At 53.1% G+C, this 16,863-nt stretch overlaps 8 protein-coding genes across 8 annotated transcripts; 5 read left to right on the top strand and 3 right to left on the bottom strand.

The window, feature by feature from the left end:
- Positions 1 to 1,013: 1,013 nt before the first annotated feature.
- BDV59DRAFT_169965 (uncharacterized protein) lies at positions 1,014 to 2,291 on the top strand (the record flags this gene model as incomplete). Its single annotated transcript, XM_073688343.1, has 1 exon — positions 1,014 to 2,291. A coding segment is annotated over exon 1 (571 nt), but the record flags the coding sequence as incomplete, so codon positions are not given.
- Positions 2,292 to 6,583, top strand: BDV59DRAFT_169964 (peroxidase/cytochrome P450 family protein). The gene is made up of 13 exons (XM_073688342.1): positions 2,292 to 2,829; positions 2,894 to 2,991; positions 3,045 to 3,286; positions 3,342 to 3,546; positions 3,600 to 3,740; positions 3,795 to 3,885; positions 3,942 to 4,272; positions 4,328 to 4,671; positions 4,728 to 5,215; positions 5,268 to 5,682; positions 5,732 to 5,968; positions 6,026 to 6,305; positions 6,365 to 6,583. Exons 1-13 carry the CDS (start codon positions 2,431 to 2,433, stop codon positions 6,427 to 6,429), a joined length of 3,336 nt encoding a protein of 1,111 aa, XP_073551946.1. The 5' UTR covers positions 2,292 to 2,430; the 3' UTR covers positions 6,430 to 6,583.
- Positions 6,584 to 6,643: 60 nt separating this feature from the next.
- Positions 6,644 to 7,515, top strand: BDV59DRAFT_169960 (dynactin subunit 5). Its single transcript, XM_073688341.1, has 2 exons — positions 6,644 to 6,819; positions 6,873 to 7,515. Exons 1-2 carry the CDS (start codon positions 6,781 to 6,783, stop codon positions 7,440 to 7,442), a joined length of 609 nt encoding a protein of 202 aa, XP_073551945.1. The 5' UTR covers positions 6,644 to 6,780; the 3' UTR covers positions 7,443 to 7,515.
- A 41-nt stretch (positions 7,516 to 7,556) lies between these two features.
- On the bottom strand, positions 7,557 to 10,632 carry ccg9 (putative trehalose synthase (Ccg-9)). Its single transcript, XM_073688340.1, has 6 exons — positions 9,972 to 10,632; positions 9,508 to 9,920; positions 9,173 to 9,448; positions 8,646 to 9,110; positions 8,480 to 8,589; positions 7,557 to 8,411 (listed from the first exon to the last, which is right to left on the bottom strand). The coding sequence occupies exons 1-6, from the start codon at positions 10,080 to 10,082 to the stop codon at positions 7,636 to 7,638; spliced, it is 2,151 nt and encodes a 716-aa protein (XP_073551944.1). The 5' UTR covers positions 10,083 to 10,632; the 3' UTR covers positions 7,557 to 7,635.
- A 120-nt stretch (positions 10,633 to 10,752) lies between these two features.
- On the top strand, positions 10,753 to 12,400 carry BDV59DRAFT_169957 (ADP-ribosylation factor family protein). The gene is made up of 6 exons (XM_073688339.1): positions 10,753 to 10,935; positions 11,039 to 11,347; positions 11,428 to 11,586; positions 11,652 to 11,798; positions 11,853 to 11,965; positions 12,019 to 12,400. The coding sequence occupies exons 2-6, from the start codon at positions 11,254 to 11,256 to the stop codon at positions 12,058 to 12,060; spliced, it is 555 nt and encodes a 184-aa protein (XP_073551943.1). The 5' UTR covers positions 10,753 to 10,935; positions 11,039 to 11,253; the 3' UTR covers positions 12,061 to 12,400.
- A 239-nt stretch (positions 12,401 to 12,639) lies between these two features.
- Positions 12,640 to 14,242, bottom strand: BDV59DRAFT_85642 (cobalamin-independent methionine synthase II family protein). The gene is made up of 4 exons (XM_073697217.1): positions 14,120 to 14,242; positions 13,836 to 14,065; positions 13,360 to 13,776; positions 12,640 to 13,309 (listed from the first exon to the last, which is right to left on the bottom strand). Exons 2-4 carry the CDS (start codon positions 14,053 to 14,055, stop codon positions 12,738 to 12,740), a joined length of 1,209 nt encoding a protein of 402 aa, XP_073551942.1. The 5' UTR covers positions 14,056 to 14,065; positions 14,120 to 14,242; the 3' UTR covers positions 12,640 to 12,737.
- BDV59DRAFT_85641 (uncharacterized protein) lies at positions 14,243 to 14,624 on the bottom strand. The gene has a single exon (XM_073697216.1). It carries the CDS (start codon positions 14,581 to 14,583, stop codon positions 14,377 to 14,379), a length of 207 nt encoding a protein of 68 aa, XP_073551941.1. The 5' UTR covers positions 14,584 to 14,624; the 3' UTR covers positions 14,243 to 14,376.
- A 427-nt stretch (positions 14,625 to 15,051) lies between these two features.
- BDV59DRAFT_169953 (F-box domain protein) lies at positions 15,052 to 16,618 on the top strand. The gene is made up of 2 exons (XM_073688338.1): positions 15,052 to 16,523; positions 16,592 to 16,618. The coding sequence occupies exon 1, from the start codon at positions 15,145 to 15,147 to the stop codon at positions 16,294 to 16,296; it is 1,152 nt and encodes a 383-aa protein (XP_073551940.1). The 5' UTR covers positions 15,052 to 15,144; the 3' UTR covers positions 16,297 to 16,523; positions 16,592 to 16,618.
- Positions 16,619 to 16,863: the final 245 nt, after the last annotated feature.

Raw genomic sequence — 16,863 nt, 5'->3', positions numbered from 1 at the left:
CAAGTAACAGGGAAGGTGTCAAGAATTAGAGGGCGATCCCGGCCGGATTGTCGGAGAGACAAGGGTCTCGAAGTAAGGGGCCGATTTACAGGAGGCACATTCGCTGCTTCTGTAGTCACCAGCATCCCAGAAAAGGGGCCTAAACAACCGCATGAGGAAACCAACTGCTGGTCAATGAATCATGTAGATGCGGGCCTTTCAGGATTCCAAATCTTGCGGGTGTGCTTCCCGCCTTCATAAAGCCTTTGACGATCGGACTCGGGCCTCTACCTAGCCTGTCCACTCGGTATGATGACAGAAAAGATTCATGATAATCCCATTCAAGAAGAGAGCGGAGGAGGCCCACCAGTGAACCACGCGGGAGCTCCCGATGGTTGGTCAAGCCGACCGCGAACTTTTGCTCTTTTTGGGCCCCGTGCAGAATGTCCGTCCATCTTCGGTTTTCTTTTCGTTCATCTTTCATTCCTGATCCCAGACAAGTCCATCTCCACATCTCCCCACCGCACTAGATGGCAGATCCAGCCGAATGGAAGATATCAAAGAGCGTTTCCCTCCGAAGGGTGTGGTCGTTGGACATCATGCCCTTGCGGATCACAGGAAACGCCTAATCCAACCACCCCTCATTCCACAGATACTACGGATCACATGGCAGGCGGATGGGTTGTCGAAGAGGGGAAGAGGGTCGAGAAGTTTGCGTCCCCCTAGCAGGGGTTTAATCTTGACGCTAGAGGTCCCGAAGACAAATTCAGATCGATCGAACTGACGAACACCGTCTCGCCTAGTCGATCCACCCGATGATCTTTCCCTATTTACCTAATACGGTGTCCATACGTCAGCAAGTCATCCATAACCCTGAATCAGAACAGATTGGACTTCGTTCGGGATAATTTGCAGATGGGAAGTTAGGATGGTCCTCTCGTGGTGCCGTTATTTTTCTGTATCCAGCGGCTCCTCGCGTGGGACAAGCCTCGTTTCGAATATTTTCCCCGACGCACGGGAGAGAAAACATGAAAAAAAAAAAAAAAAAAAAAAAAAAAAGAAAAAGAAAAACTAAATACCTCAAGAGAAGGGGTGGATCGGACGTCTCCCCGCTTGAGATGGAATTATCCCCTAGCCGGGTCTGCTCCTTCAAAAGTATAATGAGGATGATCCCGTCTTGCGAACGCGTGGGTGAATGGGGAATAATCCACCTCCGATTGGACTCCACGGAAGACAAAAAAAGACTTTTTTGCTCTTGCCCAAACTCCCAAGGTGACGCATTTTCTGGGCAGTAGTTCAGGGGATGGGCATCTGTTTGTTACTGTCGAGTGTCTCCTTACAGCCCAGCGCATTAGGTACTACTGAGATCCATCACATATCGGTGTGAGATGTCAGGTGTTACCGGTGACGAGGAATTGCACCTAGTTGAGCTGTCTCCTGCGTATCAGCGTGTGCCGATGACCACTGTATGCCGTATGGTATCCCTGTTTCCTGTGCGGCAGACAAATGGGATTGGCACTATTTAATCCCAAGCTTGAGCCAGTCATAAGGTGGTCCTGCAATTGGCCCTGTACAACCGAAGTGGAGATTGTGCCCCCTTCCACCGATCCACCACGCATGTCCATCAACTTGGCATCGAGATTCAAGCTTGCATGGCCATTCAGTGACCCTACCTGCTGTGGCTGGCGTCGGCCCATCACAATTGGATGGGACTCGGCTCGAGTAGCAGCCAATCGAGAGACAGCAAATCACTGCAAATTGGAAGCTAATCGCGTGTGGTCTCGTTTCCACTTTCAGCTCTCTCCGCAGATGGGTAAGACAAACATTGTAGGTGGATGGACGGCATACGCAGCCACTCCCTACGAAGCAGATAGAATTTACGGACGCGGTCAAATGATCTTTGGGGATTTCCAGCACACCCTCCCTAAAACAGTGAGCCACACGGACGGCTGGCCTTCTACCCAAGGGGGCAATAATATGGTGCTATGTTATGGAGCAGCAAAGCTGAACTTGGAGCCATCCTTTTTTTTATGGGGAGCAAAACCCAGTCTCCACTCTTTTCCAGCAGAAAGGTTAGACTGACGGCCAATCCTTCATGCGCTACTCGCGGGGTTCAAACCATGCATTATTACTTGACACTCGGCAGCGGCACGTAAGAAGGCAGAGAAGGATTAGCTCTCTCTACTGCGTATTTGTATTATTATTGCTATCAATGGGATTCGGTGGATAGGATCCACACCTTGGTCACCACGGTGCTAGCATTAATTCCATTTGATTTGTTTTTTTAAAAATCACGTTGCTCCGACAGCTAGGGAGCTTGCATATCTTTCGTGAACTACCCCCCATCTTTTATTTCCTGTTCCACTGCCCCCTCTTCCTGCTGTACGCAACCTTCTTCAGTCGCGCCTCCATTTATTCCTGTTTCTTTTTTTTCTAGTACTTAATTTCATAATGTTGCGGAGGTTTTCCACCCAGTTCAAGAAGACTAAGGGTGACCGCGAGCCTAAGGAGAATGGCACTCCGGCCTCAGTGAATGGCAGCAGCAGCAAGCGCCAGTCCAAGCTGGTGCAGTCGCGCAAGTCGACTTCATCTTCCTCCGATGATGAGAAGGAAGAGGAAGGCGTCACCGTGTTCGAAAAGTACGCTCAGGTGCTCCATGCGTCAAAAACCCCTCTGCCAAACCAAACCGGAGATGGCGCTACTACCGCTCATGACCACCAGACGACTCTGTTCCAGGATCTGAGATCATTTGGATTCAAGGATTTTAGCACTTTGAAAGAGGTCATCACGAACAAGGCGAAGGGCCAGCATGTCGATGACAAAACTATGCTTATGGAGCGGATCATCCAGGTAGGTTACATATTGCTGAAGAAGACACGAATTAGACCGGTGCTAATTATACGTCTACCTTCAGCTCGTGAGCGGTCTTCCTGCAAACTCCAAGTCTCGGGAGGAGTTGACGCATCTGTTCTTGGATCAACTCTGGGAGTCCTTGCCTCACCCGCCCCTTTCGTAAGTTGGTCACAATCAATATAACAATAGGCAGGCTAACTGACATGTGAAAGGTTCATGGGAAATGACTATGCCTATCGCAGCGCCGATGGCTCTAGGAACAACCCTACTATTCCGTGGTTGGGAGCTGCAAACACTCCGTATGCGCGATCAATTGCGCCATTGACGATCCAACCCGGCGGGTTGCCCGATGCCGGCCTTGTGTTCGATAGCCTTTTCGCGCGTGACAAGTTCAGACCCCACCCGAACAAGGTGTCGAGTGTGTTCTTCGATTGGGCGTCTTTGATTATCCACGGTGAGTGGCTAACAACGAGGAGCTGTAGATGCGGTTCCGCTAACACCAATCGCAGATATCTTCCAGACAGACCCCAGGGACCCCGACATGAACAAGACCTCCGGTTACCTGGACTTGTCCATCTTGTACGGTGACGTACAGGAGGAGCAAGATCTTGTCCGTACCCACAAGGATGGAAAGTTGAAGCCGGACTCGTTTTCGGAGCCGCGTCTCCAGGCCTTCCCAGCCACTTGCTGTGTCTTAATGGTCATGCTCAACAGGTCAGTCTCTTACAAGCATCACGAGACAAGTCTTTTTTGTTGACATGCAGCAGATTCCACAACTACGTCGTCGAGCAGCTGGCTGAGATCAATGAGAATGGCCGTTTCACGAAGCCTCGCCCTGACCTTCCTGAAGAACAGGCAAAGGCGGCCTGGGCCAAATATGACGAAGACCTTTTCCAGACTGGTCGTCTGTACGGTTTACACTATCTTGATATATTGAAGATATTCAGCTAACGTCCTACCAGTATTACTTGTGGTCTGTACATCAACATCACCCTGTACGACTACCTGCGTACCATTGTGAACCTGAACCGAGTGAACAGCACCTGGTGTCTTGTGAGTTAAATGTATCAGAAATACGGACATCTTGGATAAATGCTGACCATAAACAGGACCCCCGAGCTCAAATGGAAGGCAGCAGCAAGACTCCGGCTGGTCTCGGTAACCAGTGCTCTGTCGAGTTCAACCTAGCATACCGTTGGCACTCAGCTATCAGTGCGAATGACGAGAAGTGGACCGAGCAGGTCTACGAGCAGCTTATGGGCAAACCTGCTGAGGAGGTCTCAGTTGAGGAGCTGCTGCAGGGTATGATGAAGTACGGTCGGAGCCTTGAAAAGGATCCTTCCAAACGTACTTTCGCCCACCTGAAACGCCAGGAGGACGGGACTTTTAAGGATGAGGAGCTCGTCGAAATCTTGGCCAACGCCATTGACGATGTTGCCGGTTAGACAATATCTGGCCCCTTTATTATCAGTTAATAACTAACTCTTTACTCCAGGCTCCTTTGGTGCTCGCCACGTCCCCAAGGCTCTCAAGGCCGTGGAAGTTCTCGGTATCAACCAAGCCCGTAAGTGGAACGTTGGTTCTCTGAACGAGTTCCGCAAATTCTTCGATTTGAAGCCGTATGAGACCTTCGAGGAAATCAACTCCGACCCTGATGTTGCCGATGCTCTGCGTAACCTGTATGAGCACCCCGACTTTGTCGAGCTCTATCCCGGTATCGTTTCCGAAGAAGCCAAGGAGCCTATGATCCCTGGTGTTGGAATTGCTCCTACCTACACCATCTCCCGTGCTGTTTTGTCTGATGCTGTTGCCCTTGTCCGCGGTGACCGTCATTACACTGTGAGTCTACTAAATGCGGTTGTGTATGTGTCATTTCATATCTAACAAGGTTATAGATCGACTACAACCCCAGGAACCTGACCAACTGGGGTTACAATGAGTGCCGCTACGATCTCAGCATCAACCAGGGCTGTGTTTTCTATAAGCTCGCCACCAGGGCCTTCCCGAACTGGTTCAAGCCTGACTCCATTTATGCCCACTACCCCATGACCATTCCCCCCGAAAACAGGAACATCATGAAGAACCTGGGCCGCGAGTCTCACTACTCTTGGGATCGTCCTAGTTTCACCCCTCCTCAGGTGAACCTGGTCTCCTACCCGAACGTTAAGCTGGCTCTCGAGCATGAGAAACAATTCCGTGTCCTCTGGAGCGGAAACACCCCTCTTCGCCCTGCCAAGGGTGGAGATGACTTCTGGAGCAAGGCTTTGAACAATGACGAGTGGCGCAAGAACATCAAGGAATTCTACGAGGACATGACTGTCAAGCTCCTCAATGACAAGTCTTGCAAGCTTGGAGGCGTTAGACAGATCGACATCACCAGAGAGTAAGTGATCCCTTGGGCGATTTCCTGATCGATTCTTTACTGACTGCGATAGCCTGGGCAACCTGGCTCCTGTCCATTTCGCTTCTAAGCTGTTCTCTTTGCCGCTGAAGAGCAAGCAAAATTCCAAGGGCGTCTTCACTGAGCATGAGATGTTTATGATTATGGCCGTCGTGTTCACCAGCCTTTTCTTTGACGTGGACCCCGCCAAGTCGTTTTCTCTGCACTTCGCTGCTCGTGCTGTGTCGCAGCAGCTGGGCAGTGCGGTCGAGAGCCATGTGAAATCGATCAACCACCCTGGCTTCCTTTCGGCCATTATCGACAGCTTCCGCGACGATGACAACGTGCTGAAGGAGTACGGAGACCAGCTGATCAAGAAGTTGCTGGATTCCGGCCTGGGCGTGTCCGACGTCACCTATACCCAAATCATGCCGACGGCTGTGTCTATGGTCCACAACCAGGCTCGCATGGTACGTGATAAGCCCCTCGTAGAACAAGCTTCTGGCTAACTCCCGGCAGTTCACCCACATTGTCGACTACTACCTCTCGGAGGGCAAGAAGCATCTTCCTGAGATCAACCGTCTGGCTAAGCAGAACACGCCTGAATCGGACGAGAAGCTCACCCGGTACTGTCTGGAGGCTTTCCGTCTCTTCGGAACTTTCGGTTCCTACCGCGAGGCCCAGTCCGACTTCACGGCGAATGACGTGTCTGGGCCTGTCAATATCAAGGAGGGCGACAAGGTCTTCATTGGAGCGGTATGTCCCTGTACACCCCCATGCGTCCTACTGGCGTACTAAGTAATATCACAACAGGTGAAAGCCAACCGTGACCCCAATGTCTTCCCTGACCCCGACGAGGTGCGTCTGGACCGTCCCCTGGATTCGTACATCCAGTTCGGTCTTGGCCCCCACGCTGGCCTGGGCAAGGAGGCTACATTGCTGGCCTTGACTACCATGCTTCGCGTTGTCGGTCGTCTGGACAACCTCCGTCCTGCGCCTGGACCCCAGGGTCAGCTTAAGAAGATCCCCCGCGAGGGAGGATACTACGTGTACCTCCGTGAAGACTGGGGAAGCTACTCTCCTTTCCCGACGAGTAAGTACCTGTCTGTGTACGCGTATGAGAGGCCTTGACTAACTGCTTTCTCTCTGTAGCCTTCAAGGTTCACTTCGATGGTGCGCTTCCTGCCCCTAAGAAGAAAGGAATCACGTCTCTCTGAGGTGCAGATTAATGTAATCGTCGAATCGCGGTGGTCGCCATAGTATGGGATTGTATTTGTCGCTCTTTTCTGTGATATCCTGCGTTTGCTTTTATTGTGACAGATTGGCTTGGGTATATTTCAGTATAATCGCTAGGCTGTAGGAATAGTAAGGTATATCGTTCTGTCAAACGGCATAACTGGTTCATCTGCATAAAACTTTCGTAAGCCAATGAAGGCGCCAAGTATAGCCCTCACCGCCTTCTCTCCGCAGTGTATTCCGTATCGAGCTCTCCGCCACGAACTCCCACAACAACACTCAATTGCACACAAGAGAACCTCAACGCAACCTAAAACAGCTCAATCCGCACCATGCCACCGAAAGCCGCCAAAGGCGAATATATCGAGACTGTAACGCTCCCTCCCCATCGAGTGAGCAAGCATCCAGCTAACCAAACAACCAGGACACGGGGAACAAGATCTCGCGCCGGTCCCAGATCCACGGCACACAGCACATCATCCTCGGCGGAAAGACAGTCATCCAGGCCGAAGCCGTCATCCGCGGCGACCTATACCGCTCCTCGTCGTCGTCCGCATCCACCGATCCCACGCAACAGCAACCACCGGCCGCCGCGACGCCGTCGGTGGCCATCACGGTCGGCCGATACAGCTACATCTCGAAGCAGGCGGTGCTGCGGCCGCCGTCGCGGCTGCACCGGGGCGTGCACTCGTTCTACCCGCTCAAGATCGGCGACCACGTCTTTGTCGGCGAGCGGGCGGTCGTGGAGGCCGCCTCTGTCGGAAACCATGTGCATATCGGGCGCGACGCGGTGGTCGGCGGCATGGCAATCTTGAAGGACTTTGCTGTTGTGCTGGACAGAGCGGTTGTTGCGCCTGGGACGGTGGTGCCGAGCTGGTGTGTTGTTGGGGGTGCGCCGGCGCGTATTGTGGGCGAGGTCGGCGAGGGATATGCGGTTGAGGGCGCGGATGGAGGCATGGCGAGGGAGAGGTATCGGATGGTGGGGAGGTCATGAGTTGATTTGGTTTCTCCTTTTGTTTCCTGTTCGTGATGAGTGATGATTGATTGTTTGTTCGATACGTCCTATATACCCCCCCCCCCCCCCAGAGTTTGGTTTTTCGACTACACGGTTTGGAATTTGGTATGTTTTAGGTCGCATTAATACGTAGAATAGATAGACTAACTCGTAACTCGAATGGAAGCTGGCTCTATTCGCGGGTTCTGTCGGAGAGCACCTTCTCTAGGTTGGAGGTTCTATGCCCGCCGGGCCCTCCAGCTTTCTCCGGGTCAACCTCGCGGTTCAGCTTGTTCTCATCTGCGGTGTATTCCTTTCCGGCAGTCGCGCGAGCCATGTCGTTAATCCAGCGGCCGTTCGGCGTGATCTTCTCGCCCTTGGACAGCGTCGACGACAGGTAGAGCCAGTTGAGCGCGTTGCCGACGGTGCTGACCTCGTCACAGACGTGCTGCAATGCGAACATCTTCATCCGCTCGTAAAGCTCGTCGTTGGTGCACAGGTCGAAGAGATGCTTTGCCACCGCGTCAGTGTCGCCGACTTCGACCAGGAAGCCGTTCTTCCCATCTGCCACCTGGAGTGGAATACCACCGGCTCTGGTTGCAATGACCGGTTTGCCCTTGTGGATTGCCTCCGAGACTTTAACCTCGAAGCCCTCGCGCGTGGACAGCTGCAGGGCGACCTTGGCCTTGGAAAGAAGAGCGTTCAGCACCTGGTCCGAGGGACCAAGGCGGACAACGCAGATGCGATCTGCGAGATGGGGGAGGCTCTCCTCGATGTGAGACACGACAGCGTCGTATATCAGAGTTCCGTCCGGGTCGTCGACGGAGCCGTGGCCACAGATCAACAGCTTGGGCGGCTTCCTGTCGGGCACCGACGTTGTAAAGCGATTGTGGAACTTGACGTATGATTCCACCACCTCGGGAATGCCCTTGGACGGGTCAAAGCGCGCGATCTGAGTGATGTACTCGTCTTCGAGTCGGATCCGATTGTCAGTATGAACCCGTTCACCATGATACCAGCGATGGAGAGCATCTTACCTTCGGGGAAGTCAATTGTTGGCATGCCCGAGTTCCTACAAATAGAATTGAAGACCCGGCCGTAGTATGCGACATCCCAGTCCCGCATATGTTTGTTCAATCCGTCCAGCCTGGAATCGAGGGTTAGTCGGCCGCGTTTGAAATCAATGGGGGAAGGATGTGTTACCAGTCCGTCGAAGCGGGCATATAGCCAACCATCTCTTTCGGCACATTTGGTGGCACGAAGATGCTCACTGGCTGGCTGATAAAGATGTCTGCATGTTTGATCATCTCCCACATCCGGCTCCAGGCTTCCTCCTGGGGCGATCCAGGCTGGGAGATCAGGTCCGATCGTACCTGAATGTGGCTTCGGAAGATAACTGGTCTCTCGGGAGCCACCTTTTTGGCCAGGGGGATCAATGCGGGCATCTGGGGATCATCGATGATGATCACATCCGCGCCTCCCTTCGAAGGGTGTTCGAGGGGCCCTCCCTCTGTCAACCAGTATCGGTTCGCATTCTCATGGATCCAATCGGTGACCTGTGCCCACTTCTCCTCGGTGAGGCGCTCTCCCTCGCGCTGAACGCCCTGGAGGATGTTGTGGTTCGTCTTGGTCACGCGGAACACACCCGGACGAGGCTTTGGCACATACCTATAAGAATTCTGTTTAGTCGGAGCCCGTTTGGTTTGAAAGACTGCTCAGAGGTTTCATACCAGCCGATCTTGGTTCCCAACGCATGGGAGAACCTGACGAGAGCATGTCTCATGAGAGCCACGCCGCCACCCTGAGGGGTTGCACTAAAGAAAGCAATCTTGACATCCCTGTCCTTCAGGTCTTTGGCGTAGTACTCCACTGCGTCCCACGTCTTCTGGGTGACAGTCATTTCAAAGTCGTCACGAGAGGTCAGGCGAACATGGAAGGCAGTATCGACCTCTACCAAGCCACCGAACCCAACCTGCAGGAGGGGAAGGTTCTCTGGACCGAAAAGACTGCGACGTGTCTTAGTTTTCTGTCACGGACGAGCCCGGGAGGATGCAGACGAACGTACCGAACACATTTGCGGCCCATAGACTCCGCCTGCTCATCGATACTCTTGTGCCACCAGGACTTACGCTCCGGTAGTCCGAAGAGGAACTTGTCGTCGCTTTCCTTGCGGTTGCCCTCGTCGAGCACCAGGGGGATCACATCGAGTTCGGCCCAAAGACGAGAGCAGAGAGTCGGACACACATCGGCGAGTTTCTTTGGCATAGCAAGACCAATGAATTTTTCCATCTGGCAATCGCTGTAGTTGCGCAAGGAGCCGATCACATAGTCTCCGATCTCCATACAAATGGTCCGGTGGGCACTGGGCGTCAGCTTCCTCTGGAAGAAATCCAGCAGGTAGGTGGTGTCCCGAACGGCGAGTGCAATCGTCACGCTGCCATCTTCCATCAATACACTCGAAATACCGGCGTAGATGGTCTATTGGTCAGCTTAGATGATCGAAAGATATGGATCGGAGAAGAAACGTACTCCTGAGGGAGGAGCATTCCACGAATTCAGCTCATATTGGAGCGACAAGCGTCTCTGCTGATGGACAGAGGCCCGGCGGACAATGGATCTAGCCTCGCCCTCACCACTCATTTTGCCGTAGGTCTATATCTAAAATGGGATGGAAAGATATGCGGCGGAGCGAGACGAGGCGATAGGTGGAGAGGTAAGATAAAGAAACGCTGGGAGAGAATAGGTTTGACGAGGATAATATACCTCCCCTTAAAGCCGAGGGGAAAATTGGTACTGCAACCGGAGTCGTTCGTGGCAGGCGGCTGGTTGAAGTTCGAATGACCTCACCATTCATGGCCATGACGTACGGGAACACAACAGACCCTCTTGGAACCGTCAGGGATTCTCCGTACAGGGGGAATGGGTTGGAGCATCTCATTCTGTCCGATTGATCTTTCTGTGGGATCGTGGAGCCCGGAGTGGACTGAGTGGACAGGGTTTATGGCGGTTCGATCATGTTGTACAGATGGTGAGTGAGCCATAGATCGCTTGGACCAGCTCGGGAGTTGTCACCATGGATAAAGAACGGGCGTTGCGCGCGGCGGGGGACGGCGATCCGATGATCTGGGATCGGCGAAGGGAGCCATGGAGGACGGAGCCATGGGAGGCTCAGTATGGAGTTGAACAGTAGGTATGGAGAGGATGGAGATGCTAAGCTCATGGTGAGATGAAACGCCCGTGATGCTTGGCTGAGTCAGCGCCACCCCCTTTTGACTACCTCCTCCACCAAGTGCTGCAAAGCCTCGTGTGGATCGTCACGCTCGAAGTCGGATTTTAATTAAACTAGACCGACTCCCTAATTCTCCTGTTATCCACCCAGGGTTCCTGGCAATTATTACCTGTTCTCCCCTCTCTCGCCCGTCTCCTCCGCGATCCCTCTCCTCCCCGTTGTTTGGATCGCTTCCCCTTTCGTCCCTATCGGCACTGCACCCAGGTAAGCCTTCAACATCCTTGCGTCCCTGCGCGAGTGGTCCCAATTTCCATTCACCCATTCACTCATTCGCTGTCGTTCATTGGGTTGACTCGGAGACCACCAGGTAGACAATCTTCTTTGTCCCATTGCATTGTTGGGTGTTGACATCCCCCTCCCCCTCTGCGTTCCTCCATCTGCCATTGAACCGGCAATCAGCAATCCACTTGCCCTTCAATCAGCCTCTCCGAAGCGTTTCGCTCTCTCCAATTCCTTGGTGTTTTCCTTTCCCCTCCCTCGCACCTCCTCGCGACCCCTCCGAGTCGCGTGTCAGTCGCCAAGATGGGCGGTCAGGTCTCCAAGATAATGGGGAAGATCTTTGGGACGAAAGAAATGCGAATCCTGATGCTGGGATTGGACGCTGCTGGAAAGACCAGTAAGTTCCGAGGCCACGTCTACTGTCCCGGGTCAGGGGGTGGAATCGAGCACGCGCACTGATATTGATATCCCTTCCAGCGATCCTGTACAAACTCAAACTCACCAACCAGGAGGTGACGACCATCCCCACCGTGGGCTTCAACGTCGAGAGTGTCACCTATAAGAATGTCAAGTTCAACGTGTGGGATGTGGGTGGTCAGGACAAGATCCGTCCGCTCTGGAGACACTACTACTCTGGTATGACCCGATCCCGCATCGCACCCTGCCGTCGGACGAGCCACTCACCAATTCCTCCCTCATAGGCACGCAAGGCTTGATCTTCGTCGTCGATTCCAGCGACACCGCTCGTCTGGATGAGGCCCGCTCGGAACTGCATAAGATCATCAACGATCGTGAAATGAAGGATGCCCTCCTGTTGGTGTTTGCGAACAAACAGGACGTTCCTGGCCGTATGTGCACCACCCCCTGTCTCGTTCAGTTTCTTCCCCGCTGACCATCTCCAGACCTGAGCCCCGAGGAGGTGACCAACGCTCTCCAGCTCAACAGACTGAGAGACAAGCTGTGGTATGTGGCGCCTAGTGTCGCGACTGAGGGCACCGGTATCTTCGAAGGACTTGTAAGTGACTGGCTACGACTTGACTCGAACTGTCTGTCTGCTAACACCCTTAGGCATGGCTCTCCAACAACGTCAAGACCCCGCCACAGAAATAAGCATCATCGCCGCCGATCTCTCCCAACCTAATCTCAGAGGCGCGAACGACCTGGCCTCAACTCATGTACAACATCTCTTATTGTACCATCCGGCTCCTTCGTTTCATGTCCATTCTTGATGACAGAAGACGCAGCATTTGGACTCAGTGTTCCCATTTCGTTTTCATCTGCATGCTGTTTCTTCCCTCTCTTTCTTATACTTCATGATATCCCCCACTGTTCTTATACGGGTTGTCGACGCCCTTATAATTAATACTACCCTTTTTCTTTGTTGTCAGTGTTTCCTATCTTGTCATGTAGAGCATCTGGAATAGAAGGAAAGATATCCAATGAGCTTGAGTGTATGCTACCAATCATGAAGTATTACCTGATCGTAGGCATAGCCTCCCCCAGTCCGTGACATGGAGGGAACAAATACTTTAACAACTCAATCGGCTTATAGTCGGATGCCGGTTGACCCATACCGCGGCGATCCCCCTCAATAGGCCACAAGGTACCCGTCTGGAAATGATATATAGAATGACTGTCCTACATATCTGTGAACTTACCCACACGCTACACAGATCACTCAACATTGGTCATCAAATTCGTCTCATTGTTGAAAATCGACAGAACAATCCTGCTCAAAAGTGACACCATGGTATCAAGATTTCATATATACATTCATTTTAAAACATTTACAGCTGACCGGGCCAGATGTCATTGGCAATGTCACGGACCAGCTTGAGCTTGTTAAGCATGCCGGCGCGGTCGATGGCATTACCCTCGCGGTGGCTGGCGAAACCGCACTGGGGGCTGACGCCGACCTGGTTGAGGGCCTCCTCGACGGAGATGTTGTTGCCCTCGGCGATGAACTTGGCGGCGTCGAAGACGCGCTTCTTCATCTCCTCCTTGTCCTCGAGGTCGGCGAACTTGCTGGTCACCACGCCCAGGATGACGTTCTTGTGCTTCGGGAGCTCCTTCAGGGGCTCGAAGCCGCCGGCACGGGCGGTGTCGTACTCGAGGTAGTAGGTGTCCACATTGAGCTCCTGGAAGAGCTTGGTGGCGATGCGGTCATAGCCACCCTCGGAGAAGTGACGGCTACCGACGAAGTTCCCGCGGCAGATGTGCACACCGATGTGGAAGTCGGCAGGGCGCTTGGACAGCAGGTCGTTGTACAGCTTGATGTACTTCTGGAACACCTCGTCGGCGGAGTGAATGTTGAGGGGGTCCTGCTTCCAGCCCTCAAGCATCTTGTCGGAGCAGAAGTCTTGCGAGTTGTTAGCCGAGGCGCGTGATTTTGGGATCCGGCAGACTTACAAGCCAGGTTGGGGTCGTCGAACTGGACGTTGCGGCAACCGGCGTCGTACAGGATCTGGAGCTCAGCCTGGTAGGCCTTGGCGATGTCGGCGAAGTACTCGTCGTCGGAGGCATAGACGTCCTTGGGGTAGGCCTTGCCTTCCTTGTAACGCAGGTGATACCAGTTGGGGGCGGCGAGGGTGAGCTTCAGGTTCTTGACCTCCTCGGGGGCGACAAGGCTGGCCAGGTACTTGAACTGGTCGACATAGGTGCTGCCGACGTGCTTGATCTTGCCGGTGCAGATGACGGTCTCGCCGGGCTTGTGACCTTCCTCGAGGAAGGCAGCAATGTCGGGGGCATAGGTACGGAAGGCGTCGATGGTGACGTTGTTTACCTCCTCAAATCCGTCCAGACCGGGGAAGAACGAGCCCCAGAACACTGGGAACGGCCCGACGTCAGCGCTGGAGCTTGCATTGAAGAGATCGAGAAGTTCTTACTGTGACGGCAGTACTCTCCATCAGAGAGGGCAGGGTAACCCAGCTCCTTCTGCAGCGCAACCACATCCTTGATGTCCTTCTTCTCGACGGCCTGGAGAGCCGACTCGGAGGCCTGGCCGTTCTCGAAGGCGGTCTTGATGTTCAGGAGCTCTTCGGTACGGAGGAGGGAACCGAGATGCTCAGCGCGGAACGGAGGGTTGCGGTGGAGTTGAGGGGCCATTGTGAAGATTCTGTCGAAAGGGGCTGTGAGACTGGCACTGGGGAGAGGAGAGAATTGAACCCACCTGAGTATGATGACAGAGTTCTGGGGAGGTGGAAGGGAGGAGAAGGGATGAGCGCAGAAGAAGGAGGGAGGAGGGGTTCGGATCCCACGATGAGGGGCAAAGAATGAACCCTGTTACGACCAAGCGAGGACTTGAGTGTATCCATCGAGACTCGACCGACGCTTCCACCTCTGGATCGAGCCCCACACGCATTATTAGGCGGCTCTCTCCACATTCTCAGTCGAAAGAAAGCTTGGATGGGCGAATGAGGTTGAGAATCACCGGAAAAAAGTCATTGAGCGTGTACCCATGCATACGGGAGGCCCGGATGGTGCCATCAGCCCGAATAGAGGCTGCATGGCAAGAGGAAAAGCAATATAGCTGAAGAGATGAAGCGCAGCGAAGTTGGTGATAACGGCGGCCAAGCGATGATCAGAAGGAGGAGGAGGTGGGGTCTGGTGTATAGTCAGCCCTGACTCAGCCATCTCTCTCGTATCCTCTATCGACTTTACGGAGGACTCCGAATCTTAACACTGTAGATTATGAACAATCATGTGATGTTATAATTTGGCTCCAGATTACTCAAATATATAGACCAAACCTCTCCACCAGCATCATCAACAGTCCAGCGTATGCCGTATGCAGCCTGCAGCTGTATACCCCGAACGGGATTAGCGCCCTCTCGGGGGGTTATGCCGACGACGAAGTATATGCAACATCCATCGCATGGCCAACAGCCGGCACAGAACCAGGGGAAACCCGGAAAATTCAATTTTCGCAATATCTGAGGGCATTGTACAGGACTAGTCCAGGAACGACTGGAACTGCAGCATCGTAGCAACTCCTTGAACAACTCGAAGGATCCCCTCGTCCATATGGGGCAATTCCCGGTCAAGTGATGTGGGGTATCGCCGGCACTTGAGCCTCTGGCGTTTCCCGACATCCTCGATCATCACCATCACAACCCTTCATGCACATTGGTCCGGAATGTGCCCCTCATACTACTGCTAACATTACCACTAAACTCCGAAGGATCCCTCTTCCTGATGGTGTTCCCCCAAGAGTCTCCATTCGAATTCCTCCCGAATGAGCTTCTGGATGAGATCATCATCAATCTCTCAAACCCCCCGCCATCCATATCCAGACTCCACCAACCACCAGGTACACGCATAGCCAGATGTGACTGCCGCGATCTCAAGAATCTCGCCCGCACCTCATCCCGATTGCGGCAGGTCGTCATTCCCCGGCTCTTTGCTCACGTGTCCTTCGACCTCCAAGATGTGGATCACTTCCTCGACTTTGTACACACCTGGGGCCTGGGTCGATATGTCACCTCCATCGTCGTGAAGGGGAGACATTCCCCCAACAATTGCGAGGACCCCTTCTGGTGGCGTCAAGTCCTCTCCCATCTCCACCCGTTGCATATCACTGTCCTCGCACCTCCGACTTTTATCGGTGCGATGATGGGTACCCAGATTGTGGATGATCACAGCTGGGCTTTCCAGATCCCCCTGCAACTTGTGCAGTTAGAACGGAGTATTGAGGACACCCACCCAATTTCCAACCCGTCCCAGCTCGATCGGGCTTCCAGCCTCCTACAAGCCGGACTGTGGTCGTCGCTGCTTTTCAACGAATCCTCCTCTCTCAAAGCATACAATCATTACGAGTACTTTTTATTTCAAGTTCCATCCCTCTTCAGTAAATGGGGCCAGATGGCATCCATCAAGCCCCGCCGGGAAAGGGCCTCTCTGTCCCATTCCCTGGCGAACCTCACCTCGTTCCGATACACCGCTGTATTTCCGTTCTATAACCATGTGAAAATAGTACTCAATGTCGTTGAGTTGATGACCAACTTGCGATCGTTAAGCGTCCAACTGGCTCCCTGCGAGAATGATAAAGCTACCGAGTTAGAACAGCGAGGCTCTATGGATCCCAGTGACCCGTGGATGGAGCTGGCCACGGGCTATTCCCTGATCGCTCATGCGGTGAGAGACCTCGGGGTCCGCGGTCGCCTGGTTGCCTTCAACACCCGTGACTACTCCTTCGATGCTTTGCGGACGGAACTCTCTGGTATCCTTGGTGATGTTTTAGACAACAGCGGCTGGGTACATGATAACTCTGGTACCTGGTCGAAGAAGCCCGGGGGTTCGGCAATGATAGACAGTGTTCCGCTGCCAAACCTCCCTCCCACTGTATAATCTTCTGGCTCAAGTCGACCCTCTACATTGGTGGTTGCATTTGGTATGTAGAAAAAGCGACTGGTAACAAACTGTAAACAGCACCCATAATATTCCAGTCTAGTGTATATAATATGTTCTTTTCCGCCGGAATAGATCCTGGTCGGTCCGTCTTCTATTTCATCTAGTGGTAGGATGAGATATTACTAATGCCTAAGCGATAAGGCACCAACACGTGGATCATTCAGGTAAACTCTTCCCTTCAACCTCAACGTCACTAACCCCATACTTTGATATCATTCCTCATATCGAACAGAACACCATACTTTGTTTGGAAAATGTGACTGATATAAGGAGCTAAGAAGCATGACCTAATCAACTGCGAGAACTTAAATGCACAACAATGCTCTCCAACTTTAATCCATACGCCTCCGAGCCGGCTCTCCCAGTCCTCGCCCATTCCCTGTTATCCAGGCAACATACTCCTGACCCTAATCTGGCGCACCTAGACAACCAGTCAACGACTTGGGATCTTAGCCATGACATCTACCGGGGTTTTCAAAGCTCTTCAACGAGCGTATTCCAATA

The sequence above is a fragment of the Aspergillus ambiguus genome (assembly GCF_047715705.1).
Source record: "Aspergillus ambiguus strain CBS 117.58 unplaced genomic scaffold BDV59scaffold_3, whole genome shotgun sequence".
Lineage (NCBI taxonomy): Eukaryota > Fungi > Ascomycota > Eurotiomycetes > Eurotiales > Aspergillaceae > Aspergillus > Aspergillus ambiguus.
This window is presented reverse-complemented; position numbering and strand designations above follow the sequence as displayed.

Coding starts and splice junctions, on each gene's coding strand:
- BDV59DRAFT_85642 (XM_073697217.1), bottom strand. CDS start 14,055: ATGGCCCCTCAACTCCACCGCAACCCTCCGTTCCGCGCTGAGCATCTC. Junction 13,777..13,835: donor TGGAGAGTACTGCCGTCACA/GTAAGAACTTCT, acceptor GGCCGTTCCCAG/TGTTCTGGGGCTCGTTCTTC. Junction 13,310..13,359: donor CGACGACCCCAACCTGGCTT/GTAAGTCTGCCG, acceptor ACAACTCGCAAG/ACTTCTGCTCCGACAAGATG.
- BDV59DRAFT_169957 (XM_073688339.1), top strand. CDS start 11,254: ATGGGCGGTCAGGTCTCCAAGATAATGGGGAAGATCTTTGGGACGAAA. Junction 11,348..11,427: donor GGACGCTGCTGGAAAGACCA/GTAAGTTCCGAG, acceptor TATCCCTTCCAG/CGATCCTGTACAAACTCAAA. Junction 11,966..12,018: donor CCGGTATCTTCGAAGGACTT/GTAAGTGACTGG, acceptor TAACACCCTTAG/GCATGGCTCTCCAACAACGT.
- BDV59DRAFT_169960 (XM_073688341.1), top strand. CDS start 6,781: ATGCCACCGAAAGCCGCCAAAGGCGAATATATCGAGACT. Junction 6,820..6,872: donor AAGGCGAATATATCGAGACT/GTAACGCTCCCT, acceptor CCAAACAACCAG/GACACGGGGAACAAGATCTC.
- BDV59DRAFT_169964 (XM_073688342.1), top strand. CDS start 2,431: ATGTTGCGGAGGTTTTCCACCCAGTTCAAGAAGACTAAGGGTGACCGC. Junction 3,547..3,599: donor TTAATGGTCATGCTCAACAG/GTCAGTCTCTTA, acceptor GACATGCAGCAG/ATTCCACAACTACGTCGTCG. Junction 4,273..4,327: donor CGCCATTGACGATGTTGCCG/GTTAGACAATAT, acceptor TCTTTACTCCAG/GCTCCTTTGGTGCTCGCCAC.
- BDV59DRAFT_85641 (XM_073697216.1), bottom strand. CDS start 14,583: ATGGCTGAGTCAGGGCTGACTATACACCAGACCCCACCTCCTCCTCCT.
- ccg9 (XM_073688340.1), bottom strand. CDS start 10,082: ATGAGTGGTGAGGGCGAGGCTAGATCCATTGTCCGCCGGGCCTCTGTC. Junction 9,921..9,971: donor GGAATGCTCCTCCCTCAGGA/GTACGTTTCTTC, acceptor GCTGACCAATAG/ACCATCTACGCCGGTATTTC. Junction 8,412..8,479: donor AACAATTGACTTCCCCGAAG/GTAAGATGCTCT, acceptor TCCGACTCGAAG/ACGAGTACATCACTCAGATC.
- BDV59DRAFT_169953 (XM_073688338.1), top strand. CDS start 15,145: ATGGTGTTCCCCCAAGAGTCTCCATTCGAATTCCTCCCGAATGAGCTT.